The following is a 22,033-nucleotide window of genomic DNA, read 5'->3' on the forward strand; positions in this document are numbered from 1 at the left end:
GCCAAGCCGGAGGGAGGTTGGGGAGTAGGGCCCCTCCGGAATTGAAAGGTCACTGCCTGGAGACAGAATCTTTGTGGAAACATAACACCAAGACCCTCCACCCAAGGGGCTGCAGGGGGCCTTTCCGGCTTTCAACTTGACCCCTCCAGTCCACGTGCAAATCAGATGCAAATTATCCTGTGGCTGCGGCTGCAGCCCCGCCTCCCTTTCTCCCTTGCTGGGGCCCATCCTCCAGGTCAGGCCATCTAGGACACAGAAGCCCCAGGCCTGCATCCCAGGCCCATCCTCAGCACAGCCTCAGGCCCCTTGCATTTGGGGGACATAAGATGGGCTTGCATGACCCATCTGTGCCTGGATTCTGCATCAGACCCTGGGCCACTCCTGCCCTCTCTTCTCCTATTCATCCTCCCCCCCAGCTGAGACAAATCTTTTAAACATAAATCAGTATTACAAAGCTACAGTATTCAAAACAGTACGGGAATGGTATAAAAATAGTCAAGTCCAGAAATAAACCCATGCATATATAGTCAACTGATATTTGACAAAGGAGCCAGGAATAGTCAATGGGAAAAGAACAGTCTTTTCACTAAATGGTGTTGGGAAAACTGGATATTTATATGCAAAAGCATGCAATTGGACCACTATCTTACACCATTAACAAAAATTAACTGGAAATGGATTAAAGACTTAAACTTAAGACCTGAAACCGTAAAATTCCCAGGAAAAAACACAGGAGAAAAAGCTCCTTGACATTGATCTTGGCAATGATTTTTTAGATATGACACCAAAAGCATAGGCAACAAAAGCAAAAATCAGCAAGTGGGACCACATCAAACCCACACTGTTTCTGTCTGCAAAAGAAACCATTACAAAATGAAGAGGCAATTTATGGAATGGGAGAAAATTTTTGCGAACTGTATATTTGATAAGGGGTTAATACCTAAAATATACAAGGAACCCACTCAATAGCCAAAAAAAAAAAATTAAAAAGTGGGCAGAGGACCCAAATAGACATTTTTCCAAAAGTAGACAAATGGCCAAGAAGTATATTCAAAGGCACTCAGGTCACAAATCAAGGAAATATACAAAACCACAGTGAGGTATCTATCACCTCACACCTACTAGAATGGCTGTCATCAAAAAGATGAGATAACAAATGCTGGTGAGGATGGGGAGAAAAGGGAAGCTTGTGCACTGTTGGTGGGATTATAAACCGGCACAGTCACTGTGGAAAACACTATAGAGGTTCCTCAAAAAATTAAAAATAGAACTACCATGTGATCCAGCAATCCCACTTCTAGGTGTATATCTGAAGGAAACAAAATCACCATCTCAAAGACAGATCTGCTCCCCCATGTCCATTGCAGCATTATTCATAATAGCCAAGAAATGGAAACCTTAGTGTCCACTGGCAAATGAATGGATAAAGAAAACATATTATGTATACATAATGGAATATTATTCAGCCACAAAAAGGAAATCTTACCATTTGTGACAACATGGGTGGACCTGGAGGGAATTTTGCTAAGTGAAATAAGTCAGACAGAAATAGGGAAATACTCAATGATCTCACTTGCCTGTGGAATCTAAAAAAACTGAACAGAAACAGAGTGGGATGGTGATTGTGAGGGGCTGGGGTTAGCGGGGGAAGGGATGAGGAGATGTTAGTCAAAGGGCACAAACTCCCAATTATAAGATGAGTAAGTAAGTTCTGGGGATGTAATGTACAGCAGGGTGACCATAGTTAACAGTACTGTATTGTATACTTTAAGTTGCAAAGAGAGGAGATTGTAAATGTTCTTACCACACACACACACACACACACACACACACACACACACACATGGTGCCTATGTGAGATGACAAATGTGTTAATTAACCGTATCATGGCAAACATGAGCCAGCCAGAGCATGGGAGGGGAACAGAAAGAGGTTTGGGCCCAGGGGAGGTGGGAAACCAGATCACAGAGGTCACACAGGTCCTGAAGGGGCACTGTCAGTTTGGCGGGACAGTGGGGTGAGAAGGCCCTATCCTGGCAGTACTATTTCCCCATTTTACAGACAAAAACATAGAAGCCCAAATCAGAGCAGGGACAGATGCATATGCGCTCAACTCCCTGTGCAGGGTTCTTCACACTACATCACCATTGGGAATACCAATTTCTTCCCCAGAACCTTCTGAAGTCCTGGGAAGGGACTTCTCCACCTTCCTCTCCACTCCGGCAGACCAGTCCTGCATTAAATAACACTGACCCCATGGAGAAGGTGATTCTGTTTCTGAGTATCCTTTTGCAGTTTCATTACATCAGAGAGAAAGTTGTCTCTGGGGCTGCTCTGTCTTTAATGCCTAATGCCCACTGACCTCCTCTATAATGGATAGAGAGCGGGCCTCAGCCACAGCCTGGGCACTGCCCAGGATGGAGCATGTCCATTTCCAGAGGTACCTTCTATTTATGGCAAAAGATAACTTGTTCATTTTGTGTACCAAGTCTCCTTTTAAAATAAATCCATTGTCAACTGTAAAACACATTTTCAGGACAATTGGAGACACCACTTGTAGACTAAGTATTAGATATCAGAAAAATAGTATTGTGGATGAAACAGCGGCCCTGAGTCACACAGGGAAATGGCCTTACTGTTTAGAGATGCAGACCAAAGTATGTAAAGGTGAAAATTCATGATTTCTATAATTCACATTAAAATACCTCAGAAAGAAACAAATGAAGCAAATACGAAAAATGCTTTGTTTATTTGTTTGTTTATGCTTAATTAATCTGGGTTTGGGGCATATAGTTCATAATGTTATTCTCTATTTCAGTTTGTATCTAAAATTATTCCAATTCAATCAAAGCCAGTTGTTTTAAAGAAAAACATTAAGAAACAATCATTACGGTGGACCCTCGGTATGGCCAAACTTGTGAACATGAAAGGAGAGTAGAAGTCTGGGCAAGCTAGGAAGAACTTTCTGGGCTGGGAAAACAAGCCCCATGCCTCTCTTTTCTGCGTGAGGCGCCTTCCCCTGGGACATCCCAATTCGCCGCCCCCCCCCACCTGCAGCGCTGCCATCAGTGCTGCAATCAGCTCTGAGGGCCTTGGCACTGACTGTCCCCTTTCCCAGGTACATCTGCTCGCAGGTCTGGCACCTGGAGGAGGCCAACAGCTTAGCTGTGTCTGAGCCCTGAGAGGCTGACCACTCTGCTAGTGTCTGGGTGGGGGTGAGAGCAGGAGCAGCAGGCAGAAGACACAGCCCCTTCTCCTCAGCTCACCCCACCCCTGTGGACATGGGCCTAGGCACCTGTCTTGCTGTTTACATCATCAGACAGGCAGGGAAACTGAGGCCCAGGCCTGACCCATTTTCTCTGTTTCCAGGGCCCAGGACACACAATCCTGCAGAGGGAAGATGTGAAGAGAAGGCCCAGGGTATAAAAAGGGCAGAAACTGGCCTCTGGCCCCCAACCAGTCCAGGTCATAGGCAGAGGGTAGGGGACAGGACTGCAGACGTGGCCAGTATCTGAAATGAGGGAATCGATGCAGTCTGTGGGCCTCCAGCCCAGCAAGAGAGGATTCTCCCCTCCACAGGCATGCCCCACACTCAGTGAGCCCCCCAGTCTCCCCAGCTCAAGGCAAGGTGCCCCCTTCAGTCAGAAACCCGGACGTTGATGTCCGCCCTGACTCTCACTCACCCCCAAGTCCAGTCACATGCCCTCCTCAAGGTCTCCCCTTTTGTTCAGTCGGTCAACAAATATTTCCTAAACTCCTCCTGTGTGCCAGGCACAACCTAGGTACTAGGGTCTCCACCGTGAACCAAACAGACACAGCCCCACTCTTGTTGAGCTGGCACGGGTGGGAGACAGACACCAAACAAGGTAAGTCAGTGAACATATATCACACCATCCAGGGCACAAGGAAGAAACATAGGGTGGCATGAGAAGACAGAGAGTGACAGCAAATATCCTATGAGGGAGTCACCTCTGAGGGGGCCTGAATAATGTGAGGAGGGGCCATGGGGCCATCTGCAGGAAGGGAATGCCAGGGAGAGGGAACAGCAAGTGCAAAGGCCCTGAGGCAGGGACTGAACTTGCCAGAGGAGAGTGGCTAGTGTGGCTGGAAGGCAGGACATGGGGCAGGAGGGAGGGAGATGTGGTCACGTGGATGGGGGCAGAGCCACACAGGTGGTAGGTTCCAGGTAGGAGAACTGAGCGTGGTTGGGAGTGTTGTGAGCAGAAACAGGAAAGGCTCTGACTTGTGTTTCAAAAACATCCCTTTGGCTGAAAAGGGGGTGAAGGAGAGAAAGCATGGAAGTAGGATAGCAGTGAACTACTGCAATAGTCCAGGCAGGACATGAAGGAGGCTGGACAGGGTGGCCCAGCTCTGCGTCTGCTAAGGGATCAGACATGGGGTGTGGAAGGAAAAAGGAGTCAGAAAGAAAGCCACCCTCCATTTTAAAGGCAGTGTTCCTTGCTGCTACCCGAGGGCATGGAACAGGGTTGACCTCAATCAATAGTTACTGAAAGAGAAAGAGCAAATAAAGGAAAAAATTAGTTCCAGCCTCAAGGTCCACCTTCACACCAGACTGGCGTTTTCTTTCTCAAGCCAGTCAGATGCGACCTCTAGTGGCAATTTGGGGACTGCAAATTGTAGGACCATGAGCCACAGACAGGCGCACCCTGGAAGATTCCAAGCTGGATAAGATCAGAACACCACACTACACCCCTCATCCATTTAACTGAGGCCCACCTAAGGTTGAGGTTTCATCTCCATCTCAACAGCCACCCCTTCTGGTCTCAGCTATTGTTTTTCAGAGCTGAATGGGCCTGGCAGGGAATCCCCCACACCATCCCATAGGATACTAGGAGTCCATTCTGGACATTCCTACCTTCCTAGGAAGCATCACACTGCCTAGGCTTGCATACATTCTAGGTCTATGCACTCCCAAGTCCTCAAATTAGCCCATATCATCCCTATTTAGCAGGATGAGAAGTCTCTATCCCACCTGCACTGTACTTCCCACCATCCTGCACCCAACAAAGGTCTAACTACAGGGTTCCATTTGCTACATACACCTGGAAGTTGCTTCCCTCCCAGCCCAGTGCCTCCAGTTTGCATAAAGGACATGCTTCCCTATCTGCACCCCATTCAAATGGCACCAAAATTTCCCCCACCCTCAATTCTTGGCGTACCTTGAGCTGTTGTTCTTCACAGGACAGGGCCAAGGAGAGGAAAGGAGGTCCCAGGTGTGCTTTGAGCAGAGCAGAGAGGACTGTCACCTCCCTTGAGCTGCATGTAAGACCTCTATTGATGCAACACACGATGGCATTAGATGTTTCTTTTATGTCTTTTTCTTCATTTTTCTTTTTCTAAATTCATTTTTAATTTCAGGTTCCACACCTAGCAGGATTATAGATATCTAGAAAATTTAAATAATTCAGTTAAGGCTAAAATCCATTTTGATCACCTCCTATCCCCCTTCCCATTCCCTGACCCTCTCCACACATACACACAATTCCAAAGATAATAACTATTGTCAACTTGAAATCCATCCTTGCAGATTTTATGAGTGTATTTGTGGTAAATACACACACACACACACACACACACACACACACACACACACACACCTCAAGAATATGTATCATTTATTTGCAGGAATTTTTTTACACCAATGGAGTAATACTGTACATATTTATCCTGTGTCTTTTTTCTCCACTTTGTTCTGGGCTCTGAGTCCAACTCATGGATGTGAGATAGTATTTGCTTTGATGAACGGCTGTATTATAATGTGAGCAAACTACTCCCTAACTGGTCTGGAGGCACACTGGGAAGTCCCTTTCTTTAACGTCTTTTCCCATGTCTCTTTTTCCCTACCCTTACTCCCCTTCTTCCCACCTTTTTCCCACCCTGGCACTTAGGCCCTTCACAACCTCCTTGAAAGTCCTAAGCCACCAGATACCCTTAAAAAGGGTCATCTCCGGAGACTGGAGCTCCCTGCGCCCCCTGGTGTCTTCTCTGAGTAATTGCAGCGGCGCCTCTAGCCTCTGAACTATTCACCCATCAACCGGTTCAGGAAGTACTGCCCACCCACCATCTATATCCAAGGGCCTGCCCGGGGGGACCCAGACTCGAATTAATTGATCTCTGCCCTGAGAATTCTCTTGGAGGAATGTGAGCGCCCTCATGACCTGCCAAAGGAGTCCACAGTTTGAGAGTGCCCTGGAGCAGCATTTCTGTGAGGAATTCAAGGTCCTGGTTGCCTCAAAGGCAACTAACTGGGTGATCTCTATCAAGTTTGCGGTACTTCACTCTAGAAATTGATTCTACAAGTTTCTGCAAATGGGCAGAATGAGATTACCAGGTGTTTACTGCAGCATTATTCTTGATGGCAAATGATACACAACCAACACTGGGGACCGGCTTACATCATCAGGGTTCATTGGATAATGGGACACCTCTAGGTGTCTGCCCTTCCCAAGGAGTCAGCCTGGGACTCTGTGCCCCTCGGAGAGGCTCTCCTGGCTCCGCCACTCTGCAGCTTGCCTCCCCCACTCCCGGTGCCCCGCATCCTGCTATCATTTTTGTACAGAACATATCTTCTAACATACTAAATAATTTCCTTATTTATTATGTTTACCGTCCATCTTGCACTACTAAAATGTCAGCTTTCCAAGGGCATGGGCTCTATTTGGTTCAAGTATATATCCCAAGCACCTCTCACAGTGCCTGACATACAGCCGGCACTTGATAGAATTGTGTTCCATGAATGAAGATCTCTATGTACGGGACAGAGAAAACTCTCAGGAAGGGCAAGCTTCAGAACAAGGTGGATGATAATGCCCTCGTATGTAAAAAATGTGGCTGGAATGTCTTCCTGTAGACTGAAAATTGCTCTTGAAAAAAAAGTCTGTTAATTAAATAACAACAAAGGCTATAAAAATATCTGTATTTGACAAGGCAGGGGAGAACATTTTGATTGGGTTTCATTCATTTGTGTGTGCAACAAACAGTAATTAAGCTCCTGATATATACTGGTTATATTAGAGATATTAGGAAAGGCTTCTTTTGAGATTGACTTTGAAATATGGATAGGATTGGGGCAGAAAGAAATGGGGCAGAAAGGATATTTTAATGGAAATATCTGTGTGGAAGTTTCGGTGGCTTAGACGTACTAGCAATACTTAGAAAATAAGAAGCAGTTCTGTCTGTAAACAGCAAAGCCTACACATAAGAAAGAGCAAGTGGCAAACTTGCAAGGTTTATCGGTACCAGCTGAGAAAGGACATAAATGTGAGGGGTAGACATTTTTCTTAATTTGGGGAGCCACAGGAGAGCCTTTGAAGATTGGTAATAAAAACATATTTGTATTAAATATATAAATAAATAAAATGAAAATAAAGTAAGAGGCCACTGTGAGGTGACCAGAAGTGAAGGTACCTCAGCAGGGATGTGGGTCACACCTACAGAAGACATCCTGCTGGGGTCCAAAGGGGCCTGGGGAGTGGCCTCCCTGCTGAGCCCTGGTGCAGGACATGCTCCAGGCTCCCCTAGGGGACAAATTCTTGGGTCCAGAAACCCAGAGTGTTTGGTACCAACACTTGCTGAGCCCCTACCCACTGAGAAAGGGGCAGTCTCCTCCCTCCATGACAGCTCATCTCCCACCCCAAGAATTTGCCTGAAGAGAGATTGCTTATCAAGGAAATGCATGTCTGGGAGAGCAACACAAAAAGCAGGTCAGTATTATTCATAGAGGTCAATGTGCAATGAACACTTACTAGGTGCCAGGCCCTGTGCAATACTTTTTATACCATGTGGGACCAGTTTGAGTCTGGTTCTAATCCTGACCCTGTACTTCCTGCTATAGCACCTTGAGCAAGTCCCTTAACCTCTTTGAGCCTCGGTTTCCCTATCTGTAAAGTAGTAAAGTAGCACCTGTCTACTGCCTGGGATTACTGAAAGATTCCATCAGATGTGAGCTATTACTGTCAGTCAGAGTAGTAGTAGTCAGTGGGCATCAGAGATCGACTCTGTAAGACTCTTGACCTCTCTGGGCCTCCATTTCCTCATTTGTACAGTGAGATGGTAACAGTATCTCTCCACAGACTGTGGTAAAAATTAAATACATGAATGTATATCAAGCTCAGTGCCAGGCACTGAGTCAGCTTGGCACACACTGACTGTTAAGATTTTGGCCCTACAAAGAGGATGCTAGTATCACCCCCGCTTTCCAAGTGACTTGCTTATGTGAGTATTTGAACCAAGAGTTTCTGCACCAGGGAGCCCTATTCCTGTGTGGAAGGAATTACAGTGGCCTCAGGGTGGGGTCAGAGCCAACTGCCTAGGCAGGTTTTTTGCCTTCTAGGGGATCAGACCTCGTAAAATCTGGTTGGGGTAAGCCCTTGATAATATGAGCCCTGTATATTGTTACTGTTGTATCAGTAGGACCATCAGGATTAGGCTGCTGAGAGGATTCCAGACACACAGTAGGTTCTTGGGGACGCTGGGAGCCCCACCCAGCCTTCCCCTCCTTCCCTCCACCTCAGGGGCGGGGACAGGTTAATACTAACCCAGCTGCTCCAGCCCCTCCCGTGCAGAGTGGCTTCGGAACTGGACCAGCAGGTAAGTGGGTAGAGCTGAGTGGCTCGGGCCTGTGGGGGCAGCAGGTACCAGGGGTCGCTGGCAGGGACCACCAGGCACCGAGCGGTAAGGGATGGGGCGGGGGGAATTGTCTGCGGACAGGGGGTGGCTGTGGCCTTTCCGCCAGTTTCAGGCTGCTGGGTCGGGAGGCCAGAGGATAGATAGAAGGGCCTCCTACTCTGCCGGCTGGCCGATTGGGTCAGAGCTGAGACACCCCAAGCCAGCTGGACGGACTCCAGGGCCTTCCCAGGCCAGAAGACTGGGTGCCCACCCCCACCCAGCCCCCCACTGCCTCTGCTCCCTCCGTTGGTATGTCTAAATGGCTGCTCCTGCCAGGTGGGGGCTGGAACCTCACCAGCCTGGCACAGGGACTGGGAGCTGGGATGGGTACCGAGGGGAGGTTGCTTGGCCAAGGTCAGCCCCGGGGGTGGCAGGAAGCCCTTCCAAGCCCCGGGAGGGAGGAGGAGAAGGAAGGGAACTCACAGTCCCCACTGGCAGGCCTAGGCTCCCGTTATCTCCTTGCTTCCTCACTAGAACTAAGCTGAGCAAGCCTGGGCTTCCCCAGACCCATTCATAGCCAAGAAACTGAGGCCCAGAGACAGTGAGCAGCTGGTCTGAGGACACACAGCCAGTGAGCACAGGCGTGGGGGTGCAGGGAGGGGGTGGGCAAGCATGGCCACCTTTCCGGGCCTCGGGTCCCCCACACCTGTGAGGTGGGAGCACTGAGTGGGACAAGGCCTGGAGGGCCTCTGAGGCAGGGCAGGTGACTGCCTCGTGTTGCGGAGTGCTGAGGGCACTGGCTCCCCGCCCCCCTGCTTCGGCTCCTTCCTGGGTCCTGCCTGTGCCCCTGTCTTTGCTTCTGCCCATTACAGCTTCTAGCTCATGGTTCTTTCTGTCTCCGTCTCTCCCCTTTCTTTCTCCATCTCTCCCTGTAGGATTTTTGTTTCTGATCCTCTCAGTCTCCCTGTTCTGTCACCTCAGAGCCACCCCACTCCTGCCTGGACTACATCCACCGGGCTCTAATCTCACAAGGGTGGGGTCTCTGTAGGACTCACCGAGGGCTCTGGGCCATGTTCCCCAGGAGTCTGGAACATGGGACAACACTGACCCAGACCCTTGTGCAGAAGCAGGATGTGGCCGTTGTTCATGCTGCCGGCTGGCCGTGGCCCGGCCCACTCAACCCGCACGGGTGAGGCAGGCTCGGTCGGGGGCTGAGCCCCTGGCAAACCAGGTGGCCGCTTGGACACAGGGAGAAAGGACAGGGCCCTGCTCACATGGAGAGAGAGCGGCACCCAGCAGATGGACACAGATGAGCCGGTGACCAGGCTGATGCCCGATCACACTGTGAGGGAGGGAAGCAGAGCTGGCCACGGAGGTGGAGGCTGCCCGGGCCCTGAAGGTCAAGGTCAGACAGGGCCCTTCCTGCCGGGCAGGGGAGGAGGTGGTCCAGCCCACACCCTGCACTCCCCCGGGCCTGGGGCTCTCAGCTTTACCCGGGTGGCCCTTCTGGCTTCTGTCTGTTTTCCCATCTATTAGGGGAGCATCTTGCATCTTGGGTTTCAAACCTTAGTGTCACAGCCTTAGGTTTTCAGTCTCCTACAATCACTGGAGGGGCTCCAGGAGACAGGTATGTCCTGGAGTTCCTCTCAGCTTCTCAGGAGCCTGTCTTCCATTTCTCCCCTTCCCACCCCAGTGCTGCAGAGGTGGGGGGTGAGAGAAAACAGATGCTGCTCAGCCGGCCCTCTGTGGCTGCTTCACAACCTCTTCAGCCTGACGGCCTTGCTCAGGCTGGTTAAGAGGGCGGGTCCATAGTCACATATGCCTGGGCTCAAATCTCAGCTCCCAGATGACCAGCTGGGTGACCTTGGGCAAGTTACTTTCCCTCTCTGAGCTTCCAGTAGCTCATCTATAAAATGGACATAATCATAATGACTATCAGAACTATTGAAAGGATTTGATGGATAATGTGTGTGAAGTGCTTAGCCTTGGGCCTGGCAGGCTAAGCAGCCAATAGATAGCAGCTGCCCTTGTAGTTGTTATTACTGTTTATATTTTTATTTTTATTTTTTGCCTGGATTACTACACCAGCTTCCAGTCAACAGGTTCACTCCTGCCCCTGCCCTGGCCCCACATCATCTCCTCACAGCAGCTAGCATGATTCTGTTAAAAACTAAATTAGAGCTGGTCCTCCCTCTGCCCAGCAATGGAATATTTGGTTCCAAGAAAACACCCAAACTCTTGCCTACAGAGCCCTATGTGACCTTCCCATCTCCTCCCCATTAGCGCTGCTGCAGCCACATTGGCTGCCTGGCTGCCCTTCCAATACTAAGACCCATTTTCTGGAACATGGCAGATGAGGCCCCACCCCAGGGCCTTTACACTTGCTGCTCCTTCACCCTGGACTACTCTTTCCCCAACATGGCTCACTCCCACACTCCCTCCATGCTCTCTCTGACAACCCCATTTACCATTGCAGCCACTGCTCCCGATTGCCAGCTCCTTGCAGCTTCGCTTTCCTTCACAGCCGTGAACCCCAGCTGACTTGCTCCGTATCCCTGCTTTGCTCTTTGCTTAGCGCAAAGAGAGAAGAAATTGTTGTCTAGCACATAGCAAGTACCCACTAAACACTGGTTAAATGAATGAACAAGAACAGTCCACTACAGAACAAACAGAAAAGAGATATGCATTTCTTAAAAATATCCCCAACAACTTCTGAGTATCAGTCATTCCGAGTCACTACTTAGTTCTAGCCAGGCCTCTGCACATGTAGTTCCCTCTGCCTAGGGCATCCCTCCATTCGTTGTCACTGATGGCTGTGTCCCCCATCAGTGGGGTTCCTGCGTCTCCTAGGTTCAGGAGCACATAGCACTTGGTGTGGCTGACTGGGAGTAGGCCAGAGCAGGGCAGCCATACCATCGTCATGACTGCTTTTCAGATAAGGAAACAGACTCATGGAAACAAGTCACTTGCCTGAAATTACACAACTGTTGTGGTACTTGCATCAGAACTCAGCTGCATGGCAAATTCTGAGTTAAGAGGACCCATCGCACATCAACGAAATTCACACCCCTTACCTGCCATCTACCCTCATTTCCCCATCACGTCCACTGTTCCAGCCATACTGGCTCAGGCTCTTTCCTGCCCCCAGGAAATTTGCACAAACTGTTCTCTCTGCCTATATGTTCTTTGGGCATTTTAATTATTTTTCAATTTAAAAAATATTTAAACATCTGATCCAACAGGAATTGATTTGGGGGGCAGGGGCATAAGGAGGGTTAGAAGTAAGAAATATCTAGCTTTATTTGTTTTTCCCAAAAGATGACCCAGTCACAACTGGTTCTATGCAGGAGAACTACATATCTGTAAATGTGTAACTGGCTACCTTGCTGAACTCTCTCATTAGTTTAATAGTTTTTCAAATGATAAAAGTAACCATCTTCTGCAAATTCACCTCCTCCCTTTAATTATTTACTTATCCCTCTTTATTACCACTTATCACCTCCTCTGTATCCTTGTTTATTTTACATCACTTTCTGCTGTAGAGGCCTGAAACTGTGAGTCAACGCCCCATCATGACTGTGCTTCTGTTCACATGTCTGAGGCTTTGGGGCAATATTATACAGAATGTACATTTCACTACTTGTTTAACTCCATTATGAATTATAGTTGTTATGAATATGAAATGACTCTGAGCCTCAGTGTATACTTTTGGCATCAAATTCCATATCAGAGCTCTTTGTTTCTCTCTCTCTCCATCTCTTTCTTTGCATTTCTCTGGAAGACCTTTGTCCCCAAGTTTATTCCTAACCATTTGGTGTCTCTTTAAGTTGTATCTCAACAATTAATTTTGTTTGTTGCTGGTTTTTTTATCAAATCCCAGTTGGGGACCACCTAAGTTTCTGAATTGGGACATTGATAGTAATGAAGGTAAATGGGCTCATTAGTTTTTGGTTACTATAATCAGTTGATATACATCCCTGAACACACATCTCTGTACACATGCCCAGTGTTTTGCTGTATATAAAATAAAAATAGCTTAAACAAGGTAGAAGCTTATTTACAACATAAACAACAACATTAAACAAACAAAATAGTTCAGTGGCAGGAAAAACAGGGCTGGTATGGGAGTTCTGTGCCTCTATTCACCACCTAGATCCCTACACCATCCTTCATAGTACATAATGGCTGCTGGAGTTCTGGCCATCACATCTGAATTCCAGACAGCAGGTTAAAGGAAGAGCAAAAGGGCACACTGCCTCATCTTTAAGGAGATTTCTCAAAGTCCTCACAACCTCATTGACCTAGGCTTGATAGGATGGCCATGCACAGCTACAAGGATAACTGGGAAATGTAGTCCTTTAGCTTGGTGTCCATTGGCCCAGCCAAAAGTATGGTCTCTATAACTGAAGAGAAAGGAACAAGTGGCTAATGGGAAGCAGCTAACAACCTCTGCCTTAGAGTATCATACAATGCCCTATCTTTTTTTTCCCCTTCCATGTTGTTTCACCAATCATAGGCAGAATTCTGCCTGAGTTGACACAGGGTAGCTTTTTTCCAGTGGGATTCTGCATGCTTGACACCAGATTCTGATTGGGGGTGGGGTGGGGGGCACCCAAGAAGTTATGCAGAACTCCTAGCCTTTTTAAAAAGTCTTCTCCATCCTCCAGGGAGGAACTGCCTCCATTTTGTAGCCTTTGTAGGGTGGGAAGCTCCGCCTCCCTGTCCCTGTCCCAGCTGCCCCTCTGCAGCCACAACTCCACCTCTGCCTCGGCCAGTAATCACCCCTGGGCTCTGTGGCCCACACACCTCTTCCTCACACTTTTCCCTGGGGAGGGCTCCTATGGCTTTTCTTCTTGCTCTGTCCAGTACTGGACACAAAGTAGGTGCTTAATAGTCCCCCGCTGATTGGTTAGGAGGAAGTGATGACAAAATTTTGCCATCATGAATTATTTGTGTTGTACCCAGAAGTGTGTTCAGGTTAATTGCATGTTTCAAATACAATTGACATGTTTATTGAAGTCATAATCAATAGTTAACATTTAATGAGCACTTACTATGTGTCAGGCACCAAGACTGGATTTCCAGCCCCTAGTTCCTGAGGGACCCTTGACAAGGCCACACCTCCCTATAAAAAATAAAGTCTGGGCTTGCTCAGGGGTCACAGTGCCTACAGAAGGGCTCAGGCAGGTGCCCCAAGTTAAAGAGGGCCAAGAGTGATTGCTGCCATTGTCTTCCAAAACACTCCAGAGAAACCAGAAATCCTGAGTTTTGTGTGCCACCTCCTGACTTACATATTTCAATAACTAACTGTTTAAAACACACAGCAAACCAAAATAACACATCTGCTGCCTGGCAGTGGCCATTGAGTTACTAGTTTAAAAATCCTGAGCTAGGTCATCTTAAGAGGCTCTTCTGCCTTCAAAATGCCAGATTCCAACACTGCCTGCTGCCATCTAAAAGCTTCAGTCAGCTCTGGAAACGTACCTGCACATATTCAAATGAGAAAACCCTGGAGCCGGGGCTGGGCAGGCAGAGGTTTCCTGGAGGATGGGGTCCTTAAGAAAGCTGTGCTGTAAACAGAGACAGAGGGATGGTGCCCTAAGCTAGGAGAGCAGGCAAGGGCAGAGAAGCTAGGGGCAGTCGCCTGGAGCGTCTCTCTCGGTGGGTCCTGTGCCAGTTGTCAGGCCAGCTTCACAGGTGAGACAGCAGCTTAAGGGACTTGCCTAAGGCCCCCAGCAGGAAATGGTGGAGCGGGAATGAAAGCAGATCGGCTGCACTCTGAAAGGGATGTGGCTCCGGGCAGGGGTGGATTGGGTTTTCTCAGTGGAGGAAGTAGGCAGGGAGACCAGGACTTGAGCCCCAATTCTATGTGGGGGAGCCCCTGGAGTGTCAAGAATTTCCTGGGTGAGGCATAGTGACAAGGGACACTCCTGCATGCTCTAGAAGGGAGACAAGGTGTTAAAGACAGACCGTGTGAATTGGGTGGAACCGAGCGATCAGGTGTCACCAAGGGGTGGAAGGGAGCCAGATGTAGCCAGCTGAAAATCTCCCTCCCAGTCTCAGGAGAGCCTTCCACCCTTCCATCCTGGTTTCCATCTGTAAAAGGAGGTGATTCGCCCAATCAACATTTCTTTCCAAAATGGTGCATATATTACTGGTGATTTCAGGAGGTACCTTATGGGGAACTTCTTTCCTTTTTTAATTTTAATAGTCATGTATTCGTTTTCATATGGTATTTTTCTCCATTGGCCCCACTACAGGCTGACTTGGGGAGGTGGCAGCCTGCAGCCCAGGGCAGACATCACCATGGCCCTCCTGATACACCTGCTGGTCTGCACCTTCGGAATGGGCTCCTGGGTGGCCATCAATGGCCTCTGGGTAGAGCTGCCTCTGCTGGTGGCGGAGCTGCCCGAGGGCTGGTTTCTGCCTTCCTACCTCACAGTGGTCATCCAGCTGGCCAATGTCGGCCCCCTCCTCGTCACTCTGCTCCATCACTTCCGGCCTGGCTACCTTTCCGAGGTGCCCATTGTTTTCACTGTGCTGGGTGTGGGCACCATTGCCTGCACCCTCTTCGCCTTCCTCTGGAACGTCACCTCCTGGGTGCTGGGGAGCCAGCACAGCATCACTTTCATGGTCCTCACCTTTTTCCTGGCTCTGGTGGACTGTACCTCCTCTGTCACCTTCCTGCCTTTCATGAGCCGGCTGCCCACCCACTACCTTACCACCTTCTTCATCGGCGAAGGACTCAGTGGCCTCCTGCCTGCCCTGGTGGCTCTTGCCCAGGGCTCAGGTCTCACCACCTGTGTCAATGTCACTACATCAGACACCACCCCAAGCCCTGAGACCACCAGGAAGACCGACATCCCACAGGTACCCAGCGTTACCCAGACCATTGCAGGGCTCCGAGCCTGGTCACAGCAAGATCATGCAGAAGGCTTGTGTTCTCCATATGTTGGGTAGACCAGTGTTCTTGACCTGGCTGCACCTTAGATCACCTGGGAGGTCGAATGAAACAGACCAGAGAGCCATCCCCCACACACAGACCCATTGCACAAGACTCTCTGAGGGTGGAGCTTCTCTTCAATTCTTGAGGCCAGATTTGTTTTGGAATCTCGAGTTTCAGATGTGAGAATACACCTACCCCATCTGATAGAGTATGATTATTCAACACAGTGTTAATCCTCCCACAGCCCCGGAGGGGGTCCCCTGTAAGCAGATTAGGGCTGTAAAGAGCCCCACTTGCCTTCCATTCCTGCCAGCTGAGTCATGAAAAATTTCTAACTTTCAGAACTTATTTCAATTCAGAATTGCAAAGTAAAAATTGTAATCTTGTATTAGTTCAAAATTCCCCATGTTCAGCCACAGCTGAGAACCATAGACTCTAGCCATTACTTCAATACCTCGTTAAAAACGTCAAACTTTTCTTCAGTGGTTATTGGACAACTTACCCAATAGGTCTGGTATTACCCAAACCACAGCAGTGGTTGCCAGTCAGTGTCTACTTTAGCCCTCAAGCATTTTTTTTTAAGTGTTGAAATTAGCAGATCACATTTAATTTTTTTTGAAATCTCATATATATAAATCTAGATGTGCAGTATCTCTTGCAAAGACATCTGGCCACCCTGGGGCCACATCAGCACAGGATACTTTGGGTGGGGCTGTTCTCCCACTGGGCAGTCTCTGGCCAGCTCCTCCAGAACATTCTCAGTTGCCAGACCTGGAGGGCAGGCAGCAGCATGGGGGAAGGTACAGCTTCTGAGTCAGGAAGAAGCCAGTGGATGGACTCCACCCTATACTCCCTGCTCCCCTCATAGGACACACTGTTCCCTCTCAAACCTGGGATAACGGTCCCTGCTGCACAGGTGCACACAAGCTGACACATGCAAAGTGCTCATGCCCGATGAGCAGCCAGTGTGAGCATCTATTATTACCTTAGTAGTGAATGTGCTTATTGTCCGTCACTTATTTATTAATAATGCATAATATCTATCACATGTCATCATGATTAATGTTGCTGTGCCCTCGGCCCCGACATTACCCAGGGAACTGACGGACCGTATTGTCTTTCCGCAGGGTGTTAACACCACTTTTCTGTCTGACCTCACTGGGCCAGCGTCTCCCATGGTCCACCTGGAAAGCCGCTACCTGCCCGCCAACTTCTCGCCCTTGGTCTTCTTCCTCCTGCTTTCCTCCATGATGGCCTGCTGCTTCGTGGCTTTTTTCCTCCTCCAGCGTCAAGCCAGGCACTGGGAAGCCTCCATAGAAGACCTTCTCACCTCCCAGGTCACTCTCCACTCCATCCGGCCACGGGAAGAGGACCTGGGCCCAGGCCCAGTGGACAGCAACAAGGGCCAGGGGGATCTAGAGGAGAAGACGGCGCCCCACCACTCAGCCCGCCTGGCCTTCATCTACACCCTGGTGGCCTTTGTCAACGCGCTCACCAATGGCGTGCTGCCCTCTGTGCAGACCTACTCCTGCTTGTCCTACGGGCCTGTTGTCTACCACCTGTCCGCCACCCTCAGCTCCATGGCCAGCCCTCTCACCTGCCTCCTCTCCATGTTCCTGCCTAACAGGTCTACCCCCATCTAGCCTTGGGGAATTCTGGTTTGGGGGCACATTTCATTCCAAAAGCCAGAATTCCAAACCCCACACACCGGATTGTGTGTACTATGGTTAAGAATATGGATTCTAGGGCTCGGCTCCCTGCATTCAAATCCTTCCTCTGCCGCTTCCTAGTGATAATACTAGACCTACCTCCTAGCATCACTGGGAGCATGAGATGGGCTAATACTGTAATGATTTTAGAGCAGTGCCTGGTGCACAGCAGGTCTGTTGTGTTCAGCCAGCACCGCCACTGGCCCGTGAGGAGGAGCAAACCGCAGGAACTGAGGCTCCCATTTACAGATGGAAACCCTGAGGCTCAGAGAAAGGGCTTTCTCTAGTCTAATTCCTAGAATTTCAGCCCTGCTCTCCTGCCTCCAGCCCACACTGGCTCCCTTAGAGTAGCAAAAAGAGTTCTAGAAGTGTGGCTGGGCAAACTGATGCAGTGCAGATGGAGCCAGCCTAGGTTGAGACATGGGTTTTCAATTTTTAGTAAGCACCCTCAGTGGTTCTGCTGCAAGGGCTCAGACCTGTAAACTTTGGGGTTTACAGAAATGTAAACTTTGGGGTCATGAAACTTCAGGTCCCACAGCCTCCCATCCACCCCTCTGCCTTATTGCCCTCACTGGCCTCTCAGGCTTGCTTGTACTCACCTCATCCAGTCCAGACAAAAGGGAGAATAAGGACAGGAGAGTTAGAAAATGTCAGATTGCCAGACAGAAAATGTGAGCTTGCCAGAAAGCTGAATTTTCTGTTAGGGCTTAAACATTATGGAGGGAATCTGGAGATTTCTGGGTAAGCAGGACCAAAGGCAACAGACCTGTGGAATCTCATATGCCCAGAATGTTAGATATACATGACCTGAGAGTCAGGGAATTCAAGAATCTTGAAGCATTAAGAGTACTTAGACAGGGGCAGACCCTCTACTCACCCAGAAGTGCAGATCAGTCTTAGGGTTCAGAAGAGGATGCACAGGGAGACCCTGGCAGCACAGACCTAAATGAAGGATGGTGTCCGCATTTGTCACACATAGGGCCTACATGAAAGGCCACGAGTACATCTGAGCCAGACACCAGGCCCTCTAGATTATGCAAATGTCACCTTGTAGACAGAGGGAAAGGGGGTCAACCAAGGTCACACAGCACATGCTCAGTGCCAATGCCAAGATCAAAGCCACCTTCTTGTCAGCCTGGCTTCTTAGAGGAGGTTGGGAGTGTTGCAGGAGGAAATGGCAGCAGGAGAAATATCAGGTAGGGCCCACGCTCTGCTCCCACAGGTCCCCAAAGCCTGGCAAGACTCACCTAGCAGGGTGAGGAGACAGGCTCAGGGCCCAGTCTTGCAGCTTAGATGGGAACTGGGATTTGAACCAGGTCTGTGTAGCATCAGAGTCTGCTCCATTTCTCCTGCTGGGATGCTGGGCCCTGCCATTAATGCTCAAGGTGACCTCAGCCAGCCTTGTTCCTCAGGAGCCTCACTGACCTACTTGAGCAGGAAGGCCTAGAAGTTTCCACCTAGGTCTAACCTCTAACCCTGGAGATGCTGACCATTCCACCTGGCCTCCAGAGTGGGGGTGCAGAAGTCAGCTTTCTCACCTCCTCCATTCACCAAACCCCACTCTTCCCTAGGTCTCTGACATTCCTGGGGGTCCTCACAATGCTTGGGACCAGCTTTGGGGCCTACAACATGGCCATGGCTGTGATGAGCCCCTGCCCCCTCCTGCAGGGCCACTGGGGTGGAGAAGTCCTCATCGTAAGTACCTGGCCTGTGCAGCTCCTCCTCCTTCCCCACTCACCCAGCCAAGACATGGGGAGACCTGGGGTATAGTCTTCCAGGTAACCAGTGTTTGCGGTTGCTCACTCAGGAAGCCCTGGGTGGCGGCAGGGAGAGGAGGAACGCTTCTCACTTGGGAAGAGGCTTAGGCAGGTGAGGTGCCTGGTCCAAGGTGATGGTCCAGCCTCTGCCCCAACTGCCGCACTCTTCCCACCATGCGGCCTTCTCCGGATTCCCTTGACTTGACCATGGGGACCAGAAAAGTCATGGGGTTCTCCTTCGCCCTTAAGGGGCTCAGCTCAGAGGGTCGCCTTAGCCTGTGAGGTCACCCTACAAGCACCCTTTGCCTGTGAGGATTGCCCCAAAAACCTTCACTCTGCCTCTCTCCATCCCCGCAGGTGGTCTCGTGGGTGTTGTTCACTGGCAGTCTGAGTTACGTCAAAGTGATGCTGGGCGTGATCCTCCGCAACCATAGCCGCAGCGCCCTCGTGTGGTGCGGGGCGGCGGTGCAGCTGGGCTCGTTGCTGGGAGCGGGGCTCATGTTCCCGCTGGTCAACGTCCTGAGGCTCTTTTCGTCCGCTGACTTCTGCAGCCTGCACTGCTCCACCTAGGCCACCTGGAGGGGCAAGATCCGCTACAGGCCCTGACCCGCCCCCACTAACGCCTGAAGCTGGAGCCCAGATGGGCCAGGAACGCTTCCGAGGTCAGAGGGCAAGGCAGAGCCGGGAGGCAGAGCCTGAGTACTTGAACCATCAACGCAAACCTTGCTTCGGGAACGGTGGGGAACACCACAGGCATCCCACAGGCCATGGAAAAGCAAAGCGCGGTCCTACCCCAGCTCTGTCACCAGGCCTGTGATTCCACCACTTCAGAACTCCTCTCATTTCTTGAGAGAGAATTGATTTGCAACATCCAGCTGAAGGCAGGCTCTAGGGTGTTAGATGGGAAACAGCAGGGAAGGTGACCTGGCCCTTATAAGCTGTGTGACCTTGGGGAAGTCACTTGATATCTCTGTGCCTCCGTTTCCTCATCCATACAATGGGGATTATAATAAATAACACCTACCTCATAGTCTTGGCACAGGGATAGAAGGGAGGCATACCCAACATGGAGCAAACCCTCCTGGTCCACTTCCTGAGCTGATGCCCCCACAGAAACAGCAAGAGTGACACCACCACCTAGAAGTGGCCAGAGGATTGGAGAGATGACCCCTGCTCTGTATCATTTTTTCCTTTACTATCCTCACAGAGGAAGTTCTAGAGGGCAGATGGCTAATGGTGGAATTTCAGGCATGTGGCTCCCCAGTTCCCAGTGTGGATGGACTTTGCACCCCACACACTCTTTCCTGTCACTCCTCCTGACCTGTGAAGCCCTGCTCCTTGGAGAGCAAGTAACCTCCTGGGAGAGGAGGGAGATGACGTGGGGAGGAGCTACACCAAGCCTCTGAGAGTGTGTGTCCCCACTTCACCAAGGCCAAGCACTGGACCTTGAGGACCCTGGGAAGCAGTTCTCTCTACTGGAGGGAGGAGTGCATTAGCTAACTGATTGCTATTTTGCTTTACTTTTTTTAAATAATAAAAAATTCCCTGCTTTTACACTAAGATCTGCCCTCCAAGGAAAAGTCCAGCCTGAAACCAAAAATGCATCAATATAATCAATTTTTGGTTGTTTGGGGTCAAGGATAAGCTCAGAAATGAATAGAATCAAGTGCTTAGAGAACATCTGGTTCCCAGGATTTCTTTTCTTTAGTGGCCTGTTTTGGTTGCTTGCCACCACCCCTCCTTTTTTATTTATTTTGAATAGATAATATAGTCATGTGTTTCAAAAATCAGAAAATATAAAACGATGTTCAGCAAAAAAATTGCATCCCTCTCCTCTCCCCCATCTTCCCATTTCCTTTTAACACACATGAGCACATTTGTCAGCAAGTCCAAGCTTGCACCACTCACCACATGACATGCCAGTGAGTCAAGAGACAGGGTGCTGAGGCACAGAAATCGACTTTATTCTGAAAGCCAGAGGACTGAGAGGTTGGCAGACTTGTCCTAAAGAACTATCTTAACTTGGGGTTGATTTCAAGGTTCTTTTATATTAGGGAAGCAGGGAGCAGGAGGGGTTGAGGTCAGGAGGTGACAATAGGCTCAGACATCTGGATGTCAGCAAGGGTCTGAGGAGGGTGATGAAACTCCTTGTCCTTGGTCAGCTGACTCCAGTCATTTTCTTGACAAAAGTCGGGCCATTATGTTCCCCAAGTCCTTGACAATCCAGTCATCATTTTTGTACATACTTTATATCCTCCAGGTAAGTGAGTTTTGCATAAGGGGCTGGTTGCATCAATCTTCAGTCATGAGCAAAATTCGTTTTGATGGTTAACAAGCCTATGTGTGGGCTGCAGGGCTGAGCAGAAGTTCTTTTGACCCAAAGACTAAGCAGCAAAGAAGACATACAATATGGAGGAAGAGATACCAACTTTTCCACTTGGTTACACTTTTAGTTCTGTGTTTAGTCTTGCAGAGATTATGCAAATGTTAGCAAATACAAGGGTATTGGGTGGATAATGAGCAAGAAGATGTCTGTGCTGATGAGGGAAGGTGCTCCAAGACTACACACGCAGGGAAAGCAGACATGCACGGAAAGCAGGCCAAGTATGGAGCTAGCCATGTTGACATATTCTCTCAAGGACTAGGTAAGAGGGTAAGTGACTGAGTGTTTCAAAAAGTCACCTCCATTTGGCAGCCCCCTCTCTGCCTTGGCCTCACCCACCGTCCTCGGAAATCTTCATGGCGCTGCCGACCTTTTAAGTTAAGGCGCGTGAGTCGGCTTCCTTCAGTCTCCTCTGTACAGTGGGGACGATAAAAGCATGTCCCGCCCAGGGTTGTAGTGAGAATTAATTGAGCTAATAAGTGTGAAGTGCTTCTTAGCACCACACCTGCGAACAATAAATGCTCAATAAATGTCATTTAAAAACATCCACTCTGTGGGATTTTCCATTACCGATCCTGGATGCCGCCTCTCAGCCCTGCCGTCCCAGAGT

At 49.5% G+C, this 22,033-nt stretch overlaps 1 protein-coding gene across 3 annotated transcripts; it reads left to right on the plus strand.

The window, feature by feature from the left end:
* The first annotated feature begins 8,490 nt into the window (after positions 1–8,490).
* Positions 8,491–20,718, plus strand: SLC52A3 (solute carrier family 52 member 3). 3 transcript variants are annotated; one of them, XM_036924801.2, is made up of 5 exons: positions 8,491–8,610; positions 14,889–15,498; positions 16,702–17,201; positions 18,855–18,978; positions 19,398–20,718. In XM_036924801.2, exons 2-5 carry the CDS (start codon positions 14,935–14,937, stop codon positions 19,608–19,610), a joined length of 1,401 nt encoding a protein of 466 aa, XP_036780696.2. In that variant the 5' UTR covers positions 8,491–8,610; positions 14,889–14,934; the 3' UTR covers positions 19,611–20,718. The 3 variants fall into 3 exon arrangements, with proteins under 3 accessions (XP_036780696.2, XP_036780699.2, XP_036780700.2); XM_036924804.2 differs by lacking the exon at positions 8,491–8,610 and adding an exon at positions 9,023–9,259; XM_036924805.2 differs by lacking the exon at positions 8,491–8,610 and adding an exon at positions 9,023–9,229.
* The last annotated feature ends 1,315 nt before the right edge of the window (positions 20,719–22,033 follow it).

Source organism: Manis pentadactyla, chromosome 5 (assembly GCF_030020395.1).
Source record: "Manis pentadactyla isolate mManPen7 chromosome 5, mManPen7.hap1, whole genome shotgun sequence".
In the NCBI taxonomy this organism is placed as follows: domain Eukaryota; kingdom Metazoa; phylum Chordata; class Mammalia; order Pholidota; family Manidae; genus Manis; species Manis pentadactyla.